We start from the raw sequence: 22011 nt of genomic DNA, 5'->3' as shown, positions 1-22011 counted from the left end.
TGCTCAAGGTCTTCACCCTTACCCTGTTCCCTCTGCTAAGAACTCTCTCCCTCACATCTTTTCATATCTCACTCCCTCACATTCTGGTGGGAGGGACAGAAAATAAAAACTAAATATGCCTAGAAAGGAAGCATCACGACAGTAAGAACACTGTCTTCATGCTATATGTCCAGCACCCACGGAAAAGTGTGTACGATATATGTTCAGTAAATATATTCTGAGCACGAGTGAGTAAAGCATGCACTGATCTTTCTTCTTTATCCACACATTAAATAAGTCACCATGTCCTGTCTTTTGAGCCATCTAAATTTCTTTAGAAATTCTTCACTTGTCCCATCCTATTTGCTGCTTCCTGATGAGACCATGTGAATGATCCTCCTATACTACAAATCTCATCATGTCATTCCTACACAAGAAACCCTCAGAATTAAGCCCCAGCTCCCTAATGTAGCTTATAAGCCCCTTTGTGATCTTTCACTGGCTACCTCTCCATCCTCTTTTTTGACCATTTCCTCTTTCAAACTCCATGCTGTCAGTTATACAAGAGAATAAGTCCTAGAGGTCTACTGTGCAACATTATGCCTTTAACTAACCATACTGTATTGTGCACTCAGAAATTCATCGAGGGTAGAGCTCATGTTAATTGTTCTTAGCACAATAAAAAAAAATTGAATAAAGAAAAAACAGCCAAAAAGGAAAAATCAAAAAATATCCACCACCACTACAAACTCTGTACAGAAGCATTTTTAGTTCCTGAACATGCCATGGTCTTTCTTGACTGATTTCTTTACACATGCTCTTCCTCTGCTGGAATTCTTCTGATATCTCTCTTCCTGGCTACCCCTTGCTTGGCCCATTCAGACCTATATTTCAGAGTTCATTATAGACAACACTTTCTCCAGGAAGCCCTCTCTGGCTCCCTAAATCCAGATTAAGTGCCCCCTCAGTGGCTCCCATAGATCTTTGTAACACTGCATTGTACTTTTTATGCTAAAACACAATCACCTTCCAGAAGGACAGAAATTTTTCTCTCCTGCACCCAGTTTTATTTCCTGAAGCTAGGGTGGCACTTGGCACACAGTACGGTTCCTATGACTATTTTATTAATTCAAAAATATTTATGGAGCACCTACTATGTGCCAGGCACTATCCTAGGAAATAGGAAAGTCCAGGTAATAAAAAAATTCCCTGCCTTCTGGAGTTTGTCATCTTATGTAGGAAAAGACAGACAATTAAGTAAAGTATACAGTATGCCAATGGTAATAAGGACTATGGAGAAAAATAAAACAGGGGAGAGGAGAGCGAGGAGGTTACCATTTTAAACAGAGTGGTCAGTTGTTACCCACTGAGAAGGTGACATGTGAGCGAAGTCACCTGAGGTGCTTATTGCTTTGCCTGGCTGATAGTAAATGTTGAATGAATGAATAGCAAATGAAGCGATAAGAAATTTCTATTTCTCTAAACCATTTGGGGAGATTTGCTGTCATTGTGCTGACTGGCAGTGCATAAAGCTGCTTACTGAGATAATTTGTGCCATAAGGAACCAAAGGTGAGCACTCCGTGCAGTTGCTTTCTCCTGTCATCATTTTCTGGCTGAGATGGTGTCACAGCTCCTAAATGACTCACAGAGCCCCCTACTTAATGGCTCTAAAAAATGCCAAGTCACACTCTGTCTTCCCGTTCAAGGGCTCTTAAATTGGAAATGGCCCCAACTCAGAAAATATAAACAAGAGGGAGGGAAGGAAGAAGAGGGACAAAAATAACTTCTGCTGTTTTCTCAGGTGTTGGTCTGTCTATGAATTCTCATTGTCTGAGTCTTAAAAAGTCTCTTCAGCTTTAACATTGTACCCTTCAGTCTTAAAGCAGCTCACAGGCTTTTACTGATTTATGAACACGTCTCCTCAAATGCATTGCCAATGGAAGCAGACTACGTACATTTTTTGATTTTGTTTTTTCTTTTATTAAGCGCAAAGAAACTCTCCTACTTTAACCTTTCCTTACACGTGAATTTTGTGTAGTGGTTGACTCAAAATGAGCACTTCTGTCAATGGAACCAGTCAAGGTATAGAAGTGTTTTCCTGTTCATCTTTGCAAGGCAGACAGCACCAAAGTGCTCTTCTAAGGAGCCCATCTAGACAGTATTGGGAGAACTGGAATCTTAGTAAACCACAAAGACGGAACAGCTTCTGGGCAGGATCCTTCTCTCAAACAATGGAAAAGAGAGCACAGATGGGCAAGAGAAACCTGCTCTTGTACCCGTGTTTCTGGTTCTTCTTGGAGAAGGTCCTCAAGAAGTCAGTGCCTCCAAACCTGCCTGTGGGTGGTATCCTAGTCCATTTGGGTTGCTATAACAAAACACCATAGCCTGGGTGACTTATAAACCACAGAAATTTATTTCTCATAGTTCTGGAAGCTGGAAATCTAAGATCAAGGCACCTGCAGATTTGGTGTCTGGTGAGGACATAAATGGCCATCTTTTTGCTGTGTCCTCATATGGTTTGAGAGGCGAGAGAGGTCAGTGAGGCCTCTTTTATAAGGGCACTAATCCTATCCATGACAGCTCTATCCTCATGAAGTAATCACCTCCCAAAGGCCCAACCTTCAAATACTATCACCGCTGGGATTTGACTTCAACATGTGAATTTTGGATGGCACAAACATTCAATTGACAGCAGGTGAGAAGGAATTAAATATTATCTCCAACTGTCTTAGTTTTTTATTACTGCTGTAATGAATGACCACAAGCTTAGTGGCTTAAAACAGCACAAATTTATTATCTTACAGTTTTGGAGTTCAGAAATTCTAAGATGAAAGTGTTGTCAAGGCTGCATTTCCTCTGTAAATAGGCTCTAGGGGAGAATCTCTTTTGTTGCCTTTTTTCATCCTGTAGGGGCTGCCTGCATTCCTTGCCTTATGGCCCCTTCCTCCATCTTCAAAGCCAGCAGTGTAGCATCTTTGACTCTCTGACTCTCTGACCTATGCTTCCACTGTCATGTCTCCTCCTACTCTAACTCCTGCCTCTCTTTTCAAAGAACCTTTATGATTATATTGGGATCATTCAGATAATTAAAGATAATCTCACCATCTTGACATTATTAATTTAATCACATATACAGAGTCTCTTTTGCCATTTAAAGTAACATATTTACATATTACAGGGATTAGGCCATTGACATTTTTGGAAGGCCATTATTCTGCCTATTTATGTCAACTATGTTCATGCATAATGAAAGTTGTGCCTTGAAAATAATGAGGGTTTTTTTATTTTAAAAGGGAAGAAGAAAATTGCCACTTACTGAGCAGGGTGCACGGGTGTTTACATATCTAATCTTCTGTAATGCACTGGAATTCATTCATCTGAACTGGTTGTCATTCAAGATAGTCATTCTGGAAGGTCATGGGTGTATTTTAATGAAGGTACCATCACTCAAAAACATTTTGAACTCTGAAAGTGCCTTCTTACTCCATTTTGTGCTGTTATAACAGAATAGATGAGACTGGATAATTTATAATGAACAGAAATTAATTTGGCTCAAATTAACTTGGCTCAAAAAGTTCTGGGGGTTGGGAAGTCTAAATGGCTACGTATTCCTGCATCATCTCATGATAGAAGGCATTACATAGCCAGAGAGCACAGGAAAGAGACGGAGAGGGGAAGAAGGGGTTGGGGGGGAAAGAGAGAGGTCAAACTCATTCTTTTATCAAGAACCCACTCCCCAGATAACACCTCTCAGAACTTGCACTGGGGATTAAGTTTCCAGCACATGAACTTTGAGGGACATATTCAAACCATATCACCTTCTGAGCACTCATTGTAAAATCTTTAATGGAAGTAATTGCTCATTCTTTGAGGGTAGGTTTTATTATTGGGAAAGATCCAAAATGCTGGATTAAGCTAGATAATATGAGAAAATATGAGTATTTTCCAGATGCAAAGGAAGGATAAGTTATAAAGAAACTTGCATGACTTAAAATTGGTTCCTAAAGAGATTTCAAAAGAGAAATTCTACAATATTTTGAATAATGATAGCCACATTAGAATAAGTGTATAATATTAATAGATAAGCACTTTGAAGGATAACATGGAATCTAGATGTATTAATTTTGCTATGTTTATTAAACCCCTTTATGTCTCATATAGTAAAATATTGGTATTACTTCAAGGACATTTTTATTTTAAAAGTAAAGAGAATTCTTATATATAAAGATGTTTATAATAACACCATTTGCAAATTGCTTTTTTCTTAATTCTCTATTACAATGCCTGGTTATGGAAGCTATTTGTTACATACTAGCTCTTTTCAAGTACATTATCTTTTCATATTGTGTCCTCTGATTAAATCCTTTATAGGATTTAGCATTGTTTTTTAAAATGAGCCAAAACCAGATTATTGGTTGAAAAAAATCCTCAAGTCTTATATTCAGCACAGAAAGTCTTTGACATTCTCTATCATCTCATTAATAATTGTTAATGTTTCAGGAACCAGGAAGTAATTACCTGGAGAAAACTATGAGAAATTACCAATTATGTTATTTATAGAATTTTGCTTGAAAAGAGGCAGGGCAGATGACTTAGAATAAAAACATGATTCTAAATTTCTATCAAAAGATTTCCTGTCCATAAAAATCACTTAAAGGCCAAATGAACACATTCAGTCAATAAGTACATCTTAATTGGCAAGATCTTAAAATGTGGCCAATTGTGACACTCTGAGTTTATTCTTTAATCAAAATTAGTTTCTATCAATGCTTATAATTCATAAGTTTCCAAAGTAAATAAAAATTTGAGTTTAAAAATTTTGTTCAGTTGGTCTTTAGAAAATATTTGTTTTTTCAATGCTATACTTTCTCTCTTTGTGTCTGTTTCCCCCTCATCCCCCCCACACTTTCTCTCTTCTAGAAGTGCTCACTAAATGCATTTCCAATTCTTTACTTCAATGAATCAAACACTGATTAAAAAGTCCATTTTGGGGCGGCCCGTGGCTCACTTGGGAGAGTGTGGTGCTGATAACACCAATGCCATGGGTTCGGATCCTTTAAAAAAAAAAAAAAGTCCATTTTGTACCTATGTTCACCCACAGTTCTGCCAATTGTGTTCTGTGGAGGGCATTCATGTTTGGAGGTCTAATGTAGTCATTGGCTACAGATTAATCTGTGTGACTGGAAAGAGGTTTGAGAAAATCGAAGGCTGGGCCTATTGTGTCTTCCTGTTTGCCCTGTCCAGCCTTATCCACCAAATATACCAGGCTAGGCAATTTGGTCACTAGCTCTGAGAATTTAAATATGAAACTTTGCTTGTTGTGTAATACTAGACTACAGGAGTACTTCAGTTTTCACAAACTCAGAGCATGGAGAGAATACCTAAGGAAACAAAATGATTTTTCGATTTACAAGAAATACTCTGGTGTATTTCCTACTGTGTTAACAATATAAATCCTTCACAAAAGCGTACTTGGATATATTATTTCAGGAATTTGTTCCTTGTAGACAGGCGGTACATACACCTATACAATAGGAGAAAATGTTCTTCACATGTCAAGCAACAGCATTCCAGGCTTTAAGGTTTGTTTAGCTTCTGGTATTCTGAAAACATGATGTATATCTTACTTGCTTGTACAATTTCCCCTGATATTTTCACTCCAACAAAGTGGGTTGGAAGAATTTTGCTTATACCTAGCAGCAATCTCATTAATCTTTATGAGATTTGACCTCTACTAACTGGCAAATGGTCTGACCTGAGGTAACACAGTAATCAATCAGTGGCAAAGCTTATTGCAATGTGGGTTTCTGACCTTCTCTTGTGTTTCAAGAAAGTTCTTTCACCTAGATCACTTTGCATGCATCTGTGAAATTTATTGCTTCTCTTTAATTTGCTGTCCAAGAGTGAGAGTGTGTGAAAGCATGAGATGGTTAGGCAAAATGTTATCTTCTTTATTTTTTCTTAAATTAGATCAATGGGAAGAATACATGAAGTAGAAAATATGCAAGTAAAAGGGGCTGACATTTATTGAGCATCTACTATGTGCTGGAGGTGTTGCTAAGGTGGTGGGTGTCCCGGCTTAGCTGACTGTCACATGGGTCCCAGGCAAGCTTGAGAATGTTGGCAGACCAGTGTTGAAAGGTATGTTTGCAGGAAGGACAGAAAAACTTCACTGAGGAGGGAGTTAGAGACTGCGTTAGGAGCTGATGGCAGGATAAGAACAATGGAATGTACTCATATTATTGTTGTTTGCATTATTTTTGCCTAAGGGGTCACTAAACACAAAGTCATGTTTGCATACCATGATCACACCAGCAGGGGGCAGGCTTTTTATTCTCATTTGTAGGTGGGAAAACTGATGCTCAGAAAGAGAGAAAACAAATGTAAGGGCATCTCATTTATAACCTGTCTATGTACACCACTGAAGCTGAAAATAAACCAAGTGGCCTGCTTTACTGTCAGATTCATGTTGTCAATAAAATCAGGGTTTACAGACCCCACTCAAATGTCACCTCTGGATTTCTCCCTGTCATGGGTAGAGTCAGGCACTCCTCTGTAGTCCCATGGCATTTTGTGTATAGCTCCATTTTACTACCTTTCATGCTGCACTGAATTTGTTTACAGATCTGTCTTCCAGCAAAATAGCAATACAATTTTGGAAATTTAATTTCCTCCCTTAAATCTCATGTCCCATAGAGCCATATACCTATAAAACTGAGCAGTGAGGAAAAAGAGAACAGGTTCTTTATAGAACAAAGAAGTCACTGATCAGCTTTAAAACACAATACTGGCTTTCTTGACTTCTTTAGCAAGGAAGGGTCTAGAAAGTCAGGTGTGTGGAGAGAGAACAGATTCTAAATTCTGTAATTCTCCTTTCAGCATAACAAGAATTGATATTGCCAGCTACTACAGAGTTCTTTCCAGAATGTGGAAGGTTGCCCCTTCCTCCCTTGAGGCTGAGCCAGGAGGCCTGGTCTCCCTGAAAGGAGGATGGGAGATGAGGAAGTCCATGCCAGAGAGGAAGAGGGAGGGGAGCGCTTGTCCTCTCACCTGCGGTTAATGGGAAGAAGAAAGGAAATTAACAGAGAAGAAACAAGTGTTGAGTCACAGGTGCCCAGAAGCACCCTCTCTGGATTGAAAGCCCAGAGGGTAGAAAGAATGCTAGTTAGTTCCAAGGAAAACTGAAGCAAAGCATTGGTTTCCTTTTGGGACAGCACCACACCAAGCTCCAGAGGCCACATCAGAGAACAACTGGGGGTGAAGTGTGCTTAGCAGAGCACTATGGCACCAGAAGCCTCCTCAACACCTGTGTTGCTGGAAGGTGTCCCAAAGTCCGAGTGCTCTGCAAAGGGATGCAGGCCTGCTGACCTGGGGCAAAATGGGAAGGAGGGTCCATGTGGCATGAACCACCAGTATGGAGACCAAATGCATTCACAGCCAGACATCTGGAGGTCCCCAGCATCAGGGAGAATCACGGATGGGTGGGGGCAGTCAGCAGGGAGAGAGAGACGATTGCTGTGGTGGAGAGAACAGCAGAGGCCAGACCAGAAACAAGCAGCAGCTCCACATCCAATGCAGCAAGTGCATGCCCAGCTGCCCATGGGGGACATTAGCCACAGGTCCAGTATGAGGTCACAAGGCCCACACACCCCCTAGAGACCCACATTCCATCTCAGAAATGAATATGGAAGGTGGGAAGTCTGAGAGGCTGAGCATTTGTCCAAAAAGCAAGGGAACTATCTAAAGAGAGTTTTTAAACTGGAAGAAACTGACAAGTTTTACCTTTAATCAGGCTTTTCTCCCCACCTACTACTACTTAGCCAGCTAGGAGGGTGTCTGGGGAAAGTTTACTATGAAGATTAGATCAATTGTAAGAAATAAAGGAAGTATAGTTGTCTTAGACATCTCAGTGTAGATGAATGAATCTGCATCCAAGCTCTGCAGGCACAACACTTGTGCTTCTTGAGAGCTTGAATAGTTTTTTCATCATCTTTATATCTCCAGAGTATAGTACAGTAACTTAAAAGGTATTTAGGATTCCATACCTGTGTCCTCTACAAATATATGCACTTATTTATGATAAACCTACTAGAGGTCACTTGTGTTGCCTTGCCCAATAAAATTCATCCTTTCATTCATTAACTTATTTATTCGAATATTTGATACATTTTTAGCATCTAAACGGAAACAAAGATGAGCTGTGTTTGCATTTACCCACACATCAGGAACATATTCAGTACTTATTGTGTACCAGATACACAGGTTCCATCTTCAAGGATCTTACGTACTCAAACGGGAGAGAAAATATGTAAATAAACAATTGTCATATAAAGTAGAAAGTGACAGTTACTATATGGAAAGTGAAGATGAAGAAATTAATAAGGAACCCAGACATGTACTAGCCCATGAGCTCAGAGTCTGTGCAAGTGGAATACAAAGATCCTTTCTGTAGAGAGGAGTTCTACAGAACACCTTTAAAGACTGGTGTAGGGATGGGCATAGGAATGATACTAACGAGATTGAAGACAGTTCTAGTGTGTTCCTCTAATGATGAGCAGGGGTTTCTACCCTACATCAGGACAAAAGGCTGACAGAAAACTGTGCAGCACCTGATCAAATATTTAGATTTGAACTGCTACACATGTATGTTTTTTTTCACAATCATGGTACTGAGTAGGAAGTCCAGATCTACGAAATCTGAAAGAGATTCAGAATATCATGTTCCCTTTGGGAGTTAGAACTTTGGTTTTAAAAGCTTTGCCTTTAAATGTACTTTAAAAATATCTCTTGAATAGTCATTAAACTTCCACAGTCCTGCATCAGGAACAGGTAAAAATAGCAATGATCTAGAAGGAATACAGTCTTAAAAGCTGAGCTCATAATCGTAAATTTAAGCCTGCAGGACCTGTTCCTAATGTACATAGGCGTACTTTCTCTGTGGGCTCATCCACAGAGGTGGAAATTCAAGCTGGCTACAAATAAAAAGTCTGCTTTGTGACCTTCTCTCATGTGTCATAACTTTGTGAATACTGGACCACAGTGATGTGACTCCTGAGGCTGGGAGGTATGTATCTTTCTCCCGTGTCTCCGTGGAGCTGAACGCATATTTTTATCATCACACTAACTATATTATATTCTAATTGTCAGCGTAGCTATCTGTCACCCCACAGAAGTGCTCAGGTCTGATCAGTAGTTGTGTTCCCAGCATCTAGCAGGGGCATTTTTTTTAATCAATGAAGAAATATGCATGCCAAATCTACTCATATGGCTTAAACTGCAGACTCCAGAGGCACATGAGAAGGTGCAAACTACCTGGGCTTTCCTTGTATCTGATACAACTTAATTCTGAGCCCACTGAAAATTCAGAGAGAGCAGACACAGAAAGGCCCAAGAGTTGGGTAAAGCAATGAGATGAATTGTTGCGTGTGTATGTTTTACATGCTTTTTAGAATTAGTCTCAGGTTTGGATGTCATACTGCACATTGAGGAGGCTGCCATTTGTTCTGTATAAATCTCTACTAACATGCCCAAGTCAGAGGAGTGGGGCAGAAAGGAAAATAATTAGGATTGGAGGGCTTACATTCTTGTCCTTTGCTCGTGATGGAAACTGCTTAAAGAATGTGAAGAGTCCTGAAATATGCACGTGTGAAGGAGGGGATGTGTCAGATGTACAGACCCTTCAGCATGGCTAGCAAGGGTGCTGGAAATTGTTTCCAATGTGAGTTAATTTTAATAACCAACTTATCATGTTTGAAGATAACTGCTTTCATCTTATTTCACAGAAATACTAGTTTAGTCTGTTTGCATTTTAGTACTACACGGCTGAAAAAAGATGAATAATCTTTGGGCATGAAGTAGTAAAGCTGATATTTCTACTGAAATGGTTCATATAGCACAGTTATAAAAATAGCATAGCTTTTAAAATGCATCCAAATGTCATTGCTAATCTATCTCAAAGTCACAGGCACGACCCATTCATTCTCTATAAGTCAAGAGATCCAAAGCAATGCATGACATGTAAAATGGTATGGTCACTATGGAAATTAGTTGGACAGTTGCTGAAACTAAATATGCACTTACCGTATGACCCAGCAATTGAACTTTTGAGCATTTATCCCAGAGAAAAGAATACTTTTGTTGATACAAGAAACTGCACACAAATGTTCATAGCAGCCCAAAGCTGGAAACACCACAAATGTGATTCAGCAGGTGATTGGTTAAATAAACTCCTGTGTATCCATACTATGGAATGCTGCTCATCAATAGAAAGGAACAGACTATTGATATGAAAACACACCAATCTCAAAAGGATAAATATTGTACAGTTCATTTTACGTAGCATTCTCCAGCTGACAAAATTATATGGAGGGAGAATAGATTCGTGGTTGCCAGGTGATAGGGATGGGGTGACGAGTTGGTGCAACTCACAGGGAAGTCCCATTGTGGTGATGGGAAAGTTCTGTATCCTGGTTGTGGTGGTGATTATATGAACCTGCACATGGGATCAAACTGCATAGAACCACACACACACACACACACACACACACACACACACACACACGAGTGAAGGTAAAAATGGATGAAAACTGAAAAAGGTCTGTAGTCTAGTTAACGATATCGTATCAATGTCAATATCCTGGTTTTGACATTGTACTAAAGTCATATAAAATGTCATGGGGGAAAGCTGTGTGAAGGGTTCAAAGGACTCTATATAATTTTGTAATTTCCTGTGAGCCGATAATCATTTAACAACATAATTTTGCTCTCAAGCTTCGTGTATCAATTGTTTGTGACATTTAACCACAAGTTTGGTGAATAAACTGAAAAGGCGAGGGGATAAAGCAAAAAGTGGCAATTCTTGTCTTTTTGCTCTAAATCTCTGTTTTTTGAGAAAATCAGAAAACAAGAGTATTTGGTGCTTTGCTTATCATTAATGAAATATCTCTTGTTAAGACAAATGTGCTTGGGTCACACCCTAGCATCATTCATTTCCTCAGAAACCTTCGGGGATCTATTTTACCTACAAAATTAAGTCACACTGTTCATCCTGGCACTGGGGACTCCTACTACATGGCCCCAGCTTCACTTTGGGCTTTATCTTCCTGTCTTCCTTTATGAGTACTTATTGCTTCAGTTTGTGCTCCGCACCACAACCAGAGTCACCTTGGAAACTCAAATTTGTCACATTACCTTCCAGTGGCTTCCCACAGCACTTAGCCTAAAGACCCACACCCTTGACCTCACTGTCAGGACCCATGAGGTGGGACCCCTACCTCCTTCTTCAGTCCATCTTGTGCCACTCTTCAGTCTCCTTGCCCAGACACAGGCATCCTTGTCAGGGTCCATTCCACCATCTGACCTTGAGCATGTTGTCTTTTTTGCCTGGATCTCTTTCCCTCCCAACTAAACTTCTGTTCCTCTGTTAGATTTCATCAGTTTTTCAGGAAAATCTTCCCCAACCCCTCAGTTCAGTCAGGTTGTTTTGACAAACATTCTCATAGAACTGGGTTGATTTCCTTCAGAGCGCTTATCCTTGCTTATAATTATACATCCATTCGTTCAGTTGTTTGATTAAAGGCTGCTTTCCCACCTGTCTGGAAGGTGCATGAGAATACAGATAGTGCCTATTTTTGCTTACAAGTGTATACATCACCCAGTACAGGATCTTGAACACACTTGAAAACATTTATTTTAAGTATTCAGTAATTTTTTTTTATGTAACTGTATGAATTGAATGGGAATAATTGTTCTCCAATCATATTCCTCAGGTTTTCCGCACCCAGGCTTCTGTCGTGCTGTTCATTATATGTGCCAGGCTACACGCACATTTCACCCTTTCCACATCTTATCCAATCTCATAGACCCATTTGAATGGACACTTTCTTGACTTTGCAAATAGCTACTACCTCTGCCTTTGAAAATTGTTGCATTTAGGCTTCTGTTCTCTTGCCATACTTGGCTTTACTATCATTGAACTGTGCCTCTTATCCCCTTTACCAGTTCATAAGCTCCTGGAGAGCAAGGCTGATGTGCTTTCTTACATCACCTGCAGAAACTAGTGCATTTCTCAGATGCTTAATAAATATGAGTATATTTTCCTAATTGATCAACATGATTAAAACACATATTATAGGCTCAATTAATATTTATAGAAACAAGGAAAAATTGTTAGAGATGCTTGTCAGTTCCACCAATTTACAATGAGAAAACAGAATTAAATTACTAACCAGCAGTACAGACATGGTTCGCAGAGCAAATGCCTTCTGTTCTGACCATGTGTTTAATGTTTAATGGGTTTATTTGTTGTAGGTGGCAAGATGGTTCTAAAACTGTTAGCTCAAATTGCTTTTTTACTTCCCCCTGTCCCTTGGTTAGTACCCTGTTTATGCTGCATTCTATGAAAATGTTTATTTTAATATTTTAATTCTGTAGTAAGACAGAAAAATAGCAATTCCAGTGAAATATCATTGTAACTTACTGAGCAAGGGATGGGGCCTCATAGTGCTTCTGGCTATTTCCTTATATTTCATCCAACATCAGCCCCAAAGCCACAGAATTTTAATAATTAAATTGGGAGGGGAGGCTCAGGTCTCCCTTACCAGTTTTCTACTTGCTTCCATGTGCATCTTCATTAAGGAACCCATCCCATAAATGCTCTTGGAATACAAAATGTATATGGAAATGATCCGGGGAAAATGCTACCGTTAATTACTTTTATTTCAAGCCATCGTTGAAGTTCATTTGAAAATAAGATGGTAGGAAAGCTAAATAAGGCTTAGACTGCTTCCCATCCAGTCTATGTAAACTAAAGCTACTCAGGTGCTTTGTTTGCTCATTTCTCCGTTTTTGTTATTGTTGTTCCTAAGCAAATTAACAGAATGACAGAAATTTTGTTGAAGTATCAAACCTAAGCTAAATCTAATATGTGAACAATGTTTTGTTTTGCTTTTATCCTGGAGCTTCAGAATGGCTATGAAATTCATAATATTACCATACAAAGAGAAATGAGGGTGAAACAAAAATAGTCAAGCTTATCATTTATAGTGTAATGAGGGATGTAAAGTGTCTGGCAAAAATTGTGAAAAGCTAAGGTAAACTTGCAATTGTAAGTGTGTGTGTTCCTGTGTGTTTGTTCATGTGTGTGAGGAATAAAGAAACAGAGAAAGAGAGAGAGAGAGAAAGGGAAGGAGAGGAAGAAACACTGAAGCTATCTTCACACGTAACACATTTTAGGACTTAATCCTTGTTCCTTTAGAAAAAATCCTGTCCCTTCAAGTTGCAAATTCTTCACATTAAAAAACACTAAAAGAAAAGATTATTAGGCAGTTCAGTTACTTAATCAAAGTCTATCAACATTCTAAAAGTTGTAAGTTATAATTAAAATAGATTTATTTTCTCACTTATTAATAATTCTCCTGCTGACTTAAGATTAGTTGGCAGCATTCAAAGCCACAAATTATTTTCCTACATTGCTGATGGTAATTGTCGTGTATTCAGAACAAAGAGGAAAAAGAGGTCGAATTACACGTGAATTAAGAAAAATTAATAGGACATATAAATACAGTTCCAGTAAACTTTTATGCAACCAATTTCCCTCTGGTTGCTAAATTTACAGAGTAGTCTACAGATTCTCAAGAAATAAACCAAAAGTAAACTACATCTGGAAATTGAGGAAGTCGAGAAATGAAGGAGTACCTGGATACTGGTCAGAGTTGTGTACTGGTAAGCCTTGACCACCAGGTAATTTGCTTCCAGGTCTATCAGTCCCAGGATCATATACTTCCACCATCTTCGTCGTAAAATTGCCAGGAGGTTTTCTTCTCCTGTGTTACAAAGTTAAGAAATGGATTAGGTTCTCAATACATAATAAACTGTATATAGTCCTACATCACTTAACAATAGGGATACGTTCTGAGAAATGGGTTGATAGGTGATTTTGCCATTGTGAGAACATCATAGAATGTACTTACACAAATGTTGATAGTATAACCTACACACGCCTAGGCCATATGGTATAGCCAGTTGCTCCTACATGAGTAATACATTGCACTATGATGTTACCATGGCTACGGCATCTCTAGGCAACAGGAATTATTCAGCTCCATCATAATATTATTGGACCACCATTGTATATGCAATTCATCATTGACCAAAACATTGTTCTGCAGTACATGACTGTATTTAGGAATCTAAAATGTTGCAGAATTATATTTTCTACCATAAACCTACCAAATACTTAAATAAATGAATTGATGTATCAGAGATTCACATGTCTTTACTTAGCAAATGATTTATATTGTAGATTTTGGCTCTTTGAATTAGTTTCTATGCCAGAGTAAGACTGGGCAGGTTATTAGCTCACCATGCAAAACATTTGATCATGAATATATGAAAGAAAAACAAACACATGATGTGAAAATAAAAGGAAAGGTGTACAAGAAAAGCTGCATAAGCACATAAATTCCAAATCATGACAAATTTCAGGATTGTGGTAAAATAGGTACAATGGAAAGAATGCTGCCAAATGGAAAAAGGCTTGTGCTTGGCAGTAGGTCTCTGGCAAGACTTCAAGATGCTATCCCAATTTCATAATGAGCTGTGAACATTGCACACACTGATGGTGTGGGGGTGATGAGGAGAGGGAGGAAGTTGGGGCTCATTCTCAGATGGAAAAAAGTGCCATTTCACCACACTCTTAATGCTGCCAACAGCTGTAATCTTCACCATCTTGCTTTTTAGACTGGTAGTATCAGAATAGAATTTGAATCCTTTAGTTCTTCATCTTTATTTTCACACATATTTCAGGCATGAAGTAAACCTTATTTCTCAAGGTGGGGCAATCATTATTATTAACAATAGTAGCTCTCTGTAGTCAACCTGTGAGGCTTTCAGAGAGGATGTGGAACATGCAGAAATTCTGAGTGAAAGGTGACTATATACAGTATTTATTGCTGCATAACAAATTATCCCAAAACATAGCTATTTAAAACAAGAAATTTTTATTATATTTATTTATCTAAATATTTATTTATCTCACAGTTTTTGTGGATCAAGAATCTGGGTATAGCTTAACTGAATGTCTCTGGCTCAAGGCATCCCAATAAGGTGCAGCCAAACTGTCAGCCAGGGATGCAGTCTCATCTGAAGGGTTGACTGGGGAGGGATCTGCTTCCAAACTCACTCACATGGATGTTGGTGGAGCTTGGTCCCTAACCACAAGGGTCCTTCTAGAGCACTGGCTCAAAACATGGCAGTTGGTTTACCCCAGGATGAACAAGAGAGAGAACAAAGATGGAAGCCACAGTCTTTTTTAAAACCTATTCTCTAAAATGTCACTTCTGCCCTATTCTATTCTCTAGAAAAGAGTCAGTAAGTCCAGCCCACACTGAAATGGAGAGAATTCATAAGGGTGTAAGTAACAGGAGGCAGGGATTATTGTAGGCCAGCTTAGAGACTGCCTACTTTGTGCCACATGCCTTTAGTATTATAGCTGTGCTTTAGTTGCTCCTCAAGGGCCTCAACAGAACCTGCATCCTCACCTGACTCTGGGCCACTCTTAGAATTGTGAACTGCTGATTTCTACCTTTGGCCTTAATCCAATGACCATCACATAATGTGGGAAGGATTTTGAACACTAAGATTTCCAGCTACATAGAGATGGTCAGAGAATGGTTTGTGGCTAGTTGGCAACAAGGAGGGAAGGATCTCTTGACCTTTGGTAGCCAACCAGTTTTCTAGCTTAGTTTTTGATGCCACACTTTTCACAGCCTATGCTCAAAGCACGCTCAGTGTCTTTCTGTCTCAGTGAACAGACTGCACTCCCCATCTTGCTAACTCCTATTCATTCTTCAAAATGTAGCTCTTGTCTGGACTTTTACCAACCCCACTCCCCAGTTGGGCAACCTGTACCCAGCTATGTATGATCCTTTCAGATGATTGTGACTAGAAATTATCTCTTCACTGGACTGAGAGTTTTGGGATGGTAGACTCAATGTCTTACTCATACATGTATCCACAGCATCTAGTGTACAGATATGTAGCAAGGATCACTAAGTGTTTTTGTTTCGTTGGTTGGTTGGTTAGCTTTATTTGTTTTTGGCAGCTGGCTGAACCCTTGACTTAGTGTTATCAGCCCCGTGCTCTCCCAAGTGAGCTCACCAGCTAGCCCTAGCTAAGTGTTTTTGGAATCAATAAATTAATAAATTGGAAAAAGTGTGAAATTCTATCTATCTGAACACGTCAAAGGCCAGTGCTAGAATATGAGTCACTCTTCTCACACATGGCTGGCAGATGTAATCCCCCAGGTCATTTCTTCATGCCAGCTCATTTTGGCAATGTCCTTGCACAGCACCTCGGCCTCTCTTACTTGTCTACACATTTGATAAATCAACACACAAGTCAGGATTTATTTTGTAAATTAGTGATTCTCCACCTGACTGCATATTCACATCAGCTGGAGAGCTTTAAAAAAAAATCCCAGTGCCTGGGACCAACACCTAGAAATTCTGATTTAATTGGTCTTGGGTGGGGCTTAGACATTGAGCTGAGGATCAGATCTAGGACTTGCATATGGTTGATGTCCAATGGCCATCCTCAGCGTGACTTGGGCTAGGAATTCCAAAGAGATATAGCCACAGAGTAGTAAAGTCTCTTCATACCAAAAAAATGACCTGAACATTTAGCTCAAAGCATGTTTTCTCATGTCTCTGAGCCTTTCTATGTGCTGTTTCCTCTGCTTGGACTATTTATTCTTCTTCCAGTGTCCACATGAAGAATCAGCATATACATTTCTACCAGGAAGCCTTCCTTGATGCTTTTACCACCTTAGACTGGGTTGAGTGTTCCTGTTATGTGCTCTCTGAACATTGTTTGCTTATTCCACATATAGGATTCCCCTCCCTGCCTTATAGTTACCTATTTTCTTGACTCTATTACTCATTAGATTATTAACAATTTGAAGAGAGTTGCATTGCCTTGGTCATCACTTTTTCTGTAGACCCAACAGTGCATGACAGGCAGTTAATAAATAATATAGAATGATTAATAAATTTCATGTTTAATAATCTCAGCAATATTAAATACCATTGAAATTGAGGTCCTCAAAATATACCTATTATAAACATTCATGTTCCAGCCAGTGAAAATTGTTTTTCTGGTTAGAATGTAGACAACACGTAACCAAATTAATGTGGTGAACATTTTATACATAATACACTGTACATGAGACATAAAAAGGTCGATGGTATATTTAACCTCAAAGCTGCAGTTCTAAAGTCACGGGCACTATCTCAGTTAATTGACACAATGAACACAGAATTGTCAAACTCAGAGCACACCAGCCACATCTCAATACACAGCATTGAAAACATGGGCTATGGTGCTGTTTGTTCCACCAATCAATAGCACATTCAAAGTGTAATTCATTGCATAGATTCGAGGGAATGATTAGTTGCTTTACTGTTGTGCTGAAGAAGTTGCAAAGCATAACACCCTAAATAAATGCTTCCATATTGTTTCATTTGAAGTACTTGAAAATATACAATATGCTTGCTTAGCAAAATCATCCAGGAAAGCAAGAAAGTGCTGAGGTAATTTTTGCCTGAGCAAAAATGCAACTGTTAAAAGGAATGCTTGGGGATTTATCTACATGACTCCCATTAGCACTGATGTACAGTAGACCATTAAAACTCTTTCTAGAATAATGAAAATACATTCCTTAGAGCCTCTGTGCCAAAGTGCTGCCCAGACTTCATGAAATATGGCCATCCATAAAAAATACCAGCACAATTGGTGACATGTTAATGTTTTGAAATCTCCCCTCCCCTTTTAAAAATTAACTGGGAGATGTAATAAAATACACAAGTGAAAATTTTATAATTATGGTTTTGTATTTAATTGCATTCTTTTTATTATTATTATTATGAACATGTTAAAATATAAATAAAAAGATTACAGAATATTGTGATAAAATACCCACAACCCTGATTTAATAAATGTTAACATTTTGCTGTATTTCTTTCATATCTTTTCTTTTTGTTGAGAAAGAAAATATCACAGAAGAAATTGAACTCCCCTCTTTGCTCCTGTCAGATTCCATTTCTGCCCCTCCTTCCTCAAATCACCATTTTGATATTGCTGTGTATCCTTCATGTTCCTGTTTTTGTTACACATTTTCTATCTATGTATGTATTCAAGATAGTATATAACTTTCTTTGGTGTGTTTTTAAATTTTACATGAAGGTTTACTATATATACTATATATATTCTTCAGGGTTCTTCCTGCTTAACATTGTTTTATAAATGTGCTTATTGTTCCATGTACAGCTAATTCATTTATTTTAAATAATGTAAATGATTAAATTTTATGAGTATGCTACAGTCTATCCAGTCTGGCACTGATAGACATGTACATTGTTTGCAGTATTTCTCCATTACAAACAATGCAGGAAAGTATATGTGTATCCTTGCACAGATATATCTCCATAATTGGTATAGAGTTTTATTTTTCATTCTCTTTTTAAACGACTGTAGAGTATAACAAATGCGTAAAACATAATGAAAGTTATTCTAGTTTGAGGTAAGATAGCATTTCAACAACAACTTCAGTAATGGAGAACAGATAAGGAAATTATTGACAATTATGATCATGTGACTCATGTAATATTACTAAGAATCAACAGGATAATCAATCAAATGTTTTAAAATTTTTTTAGCAAACACTTACATGATACCTACTATGTGTCAGGCAGTGCTACTACTTTACAAATACTGTTACCTAATCCTCATAATAAACCTGTACAGTAGATACTGCTATTAATTCTATTTACGGATGATGAGTGAATCTTGGAGAAGTTAAGTAACTTGCACAGGGTTACTGTGATTTGAACTCATGACAGTCTGGCACCAGGCTTTATACTTGCTAGTATTGTATTATTTTTTGCTTCACTAATTTGTAATTGTGGCATTGTTTCTTATGGGTGGCATTTCTCAGGGTGCCTCAATGCCAACTCCAGGGGTGCCTTCATACCAGAACCTATATGCATGGCACCCCCTGAAGTTGCCAGTGCCCAGCTGCACAACTGTTTTACCCTCTCCTGCACTGACTTAGGGATCAGGATGTGTTTCATCACCATCAGTTTAATATCAAGGATTTGATATCTCTCTGCCTGATCTAAGTATATGGCAGATTTTCCCCTGTGAAATATGAAATATGGCTTTAAATCAATTTTATGGCTTAAAAAAAGTCTAATTACAAAAATGACTTTTATAAGCTGTCCTACTTGCTGAAGCCTAGGGCGTACTAACAATGGTCACACATGGAGTGGGGAGAGTGCTGGTGTTTAATAAATGTTGAGTGAATGAAGAAGAAATTTTTGTACAAGGATGAAAACATGGTCCACATTCACGCCAGTGACGGGAAAACAGACGAGCCTTGATCGATAGTATTCTTGTTTACCCCCAGTAGTTGTTTGAGCAGGAAATAAAAGTCCTGCAAGACAGCACAGCACCCTAGGTGAATTCAGCTAAGGGAACAAGAAGCTGCATTGTTCTCAGGACCACATTTTCATTAAGGACTCTCATGGATGGTGTGATCCTTCATGTCCTTTTTATACAGGAGCAGAGCTCAGCACATAACGCACCAAGTGCACAGCAAGAGTGAGGCCCCTGCACAGAGGGTGTAGGCCTTACTTGAACAGACACCTCCTGCGCTCACAGTCTGAAGTGCTGATGCCACTTATGATGGAGGTTTTAGTCACTCACTTTTAAAAGCTGAAATGTAGTGTTAGAATTTAGAGTTAAAAACAATTCTCTTAAATCAGAAAAGTGAACAAAATGAATGTGGTACTTATAAGGAAAGGAACACGTAAACTGTTCATGAAAGGATTGCAACCAATTGCACTTCATGACGTGACCTGACTGTAAGGATGAAATACAAAAAAGATAAATAATAAAGATTAAATTTTATTTTGTATTCTTTCACTTATTTTTATTATTGGATCCGGACAGTGAGATTAGGAAGAGCATAAAAGGCAGCCCTTTAATGTTTCAGCTTCATAGCAAACAGTGGCCACAGGCTGCCTCCTGCGGTGTGATGTCAACGAACTGTGTTACTGGTCTGAACCTCAGTCTCTCTACTGTAAAATGAGGATCATAGAAACTATTTCATAGGGCACTGTAGATTAAAGGTAATATGAATAATGAAAATATCTAATGTAAGGTATGTGCACAAGACGTGGCAGCAATTGATAGAGTCCCAAAATCCTTGAATCCTTGCAACGTTGGATTTTATGTGTTAACTTGACTGGGCCATGGGTGTCCAGATTAAACATTATTTCTGGGTGTGTCTGTGAGGGTGTTTCCGAGTGAGACTAGCATCTGAATTTGGTAGACTCAGTAAAGTAGATGGCCCTCCCGGCGTGCATGAGCGTCATCCAAACCTTTGAGAGCCTGAATGGAACAGAAAGCAGAGGAAGGGAGGATTTTTTTCCTTCCTGCCTGCTTGAGCTGGTACATCTCATCTCATCTTCTGGCCTGGAACTGTGATTTACAATGTCAGCTTCCCTGGTTCTTAGGCCTTTGCACTCAGGTTGGAACTATGCCACCAGCTTTCCTGGGTCTCTACCTTGCAGAAGTTCTCAGTCTTCAAAAATTGCATGTGCCAATTCCTCATGATTAGTCAGTCAGTCAGTCAGTCAGTCAGTCATTCATTCATTCATTCATTCTGTCTGTCTATCTATCTATCTATCTATCTATCTATCTATCTATCTATCTATCTATCTATCTATCTATCTATCTATCTATCTATCTATCTATCTATCTATCTATCTATCTATCTATCTATCTATCTATCTACCTACCTACCTACCTACCTACCTACCTACCTACCTACCTACCTACCTACCTACCTACCTACCTACCTGTCTGTCCATCCATCCATCCTGTTGACTATGTTTCTCTGGAGATCCTGACTAATATAATCCTTGACCAGCCCCTCATCACATACTAGGTTGCCATGTGTGATAGATACTGCAGAGAGGAAACCCAGGAAAATGAACTCTCTTAACCACTCTCCAGGGCTTTGGCCACACATCCCTCTCTGTCTCTTGCCCTGGTGAGTTGTGCTGGATCACACTTGAGCCAGCATGTGACATCTGTCCAGACTAGAGGCAGGCTGAGAGCCTCGTCCTCGATACTACTCCCCTATGCCAAACCATTGCCTTGGTCTCTTGGATCTTACCCCTTGATCTGTGAGTGAAGGCTTGTGAACACACGCCTTCTCTCTGAGGCCTGGGCCAGAACTGGGTTTGCTTCCTGGGACTCTGGTACTACTAGGCCTGTCCAAGGTGAGGGCTTCTGTGGAGATGTTTCTATAATCCCTCTTACCGAACATGCTGCACATGATGGACAGGACATAAAAAAGGAAACTGCACAGAAGGGTTGAAAGAAAGCAAAGGAGAAGAGAAGAAACTCTGCCTCAGTTCCCATTTTGCTCCCCTTACACCCATCTCATGAAAGCTCCTATTCATCCTTCAAGACTCAGACTAAATGTTACCTTCCATGTGAAGCCTTCTTAAGTTTTCTGCCACCCCTTCCCAGCCTCTCTCAGAACTTCTTTTCTTTTCATCTGGTTCTCATGTCTGGTAATCATATTAAGTTTTCAATAAATGCCTAATATGAATTTGGAAAATATCTAAAAGCAACTAAAAATGAATCATAATTGCATATGGTCTTTTGGTAGCTTTTACTGTAAGCTGAATATGAAGGAAAACCATATATGCATGGATATGATTGCATACAGGATAGATTTCTTAACAGCAAGTTCATCTTATTTCTTTCAAAGTTACACTTTTGGCATTGTTAATTAAAATAAAATGTCCTAGCCCTAATTATGAATTCAATCTATTGCCTTTACTGAGGCAAAAATATTATACATTCTCATGTAAAAATGAAAGTTTCTACTTCTCAGCATGTATATTTCAGTGTATGTAACAATTTTTAGCATGAACAAAATCAACTTAAACCTGAGAGAC

The 22011-nt window shown here is 38.8% G+C and overlaps 1 protein-coding gene across 1 annotated transcript in view; it reads right to left on the bottom strand.

The window, feature by feature from the left end:
* Positions 1-22011, bottom strand: part of SLC35F1 (solute carrier family 35 member F1) — a 391743-nt gene that overhangs the window by 65431 nt on the left and 304301 nt on the right. Inside the window, exon 3 of the mRNA XM_063098127.1 lies at positions 13676-13803. Coding sequence (XP_062954197.1) covers positions 13676-13803 — 128 coding nt within the window. The remainder of the gene's footprint in view (positions 1-13675; positions 13804-22011) is intronic.

Source organism: Cynocephalus volans, chromosome 5, assembly GCF_027409185.1.
Source record: "Cynocephalus volans isolate mCynVol1 chromosome 5, mCynVol1.pri, whole genome shotgun sequence".
Classification (NCBI taxonomy): Eukaryota; Metazoa; Chordata; class Mammalia; order Dermoptera; family Cynocephalidae; genus Cynocephalus; species Cynocephalus volans.
The sequence above is the reverse complement of the archived record's forward strand: the minus strand, read 5'-3'. Positions and strand labels throughout refer to the sequence as shown.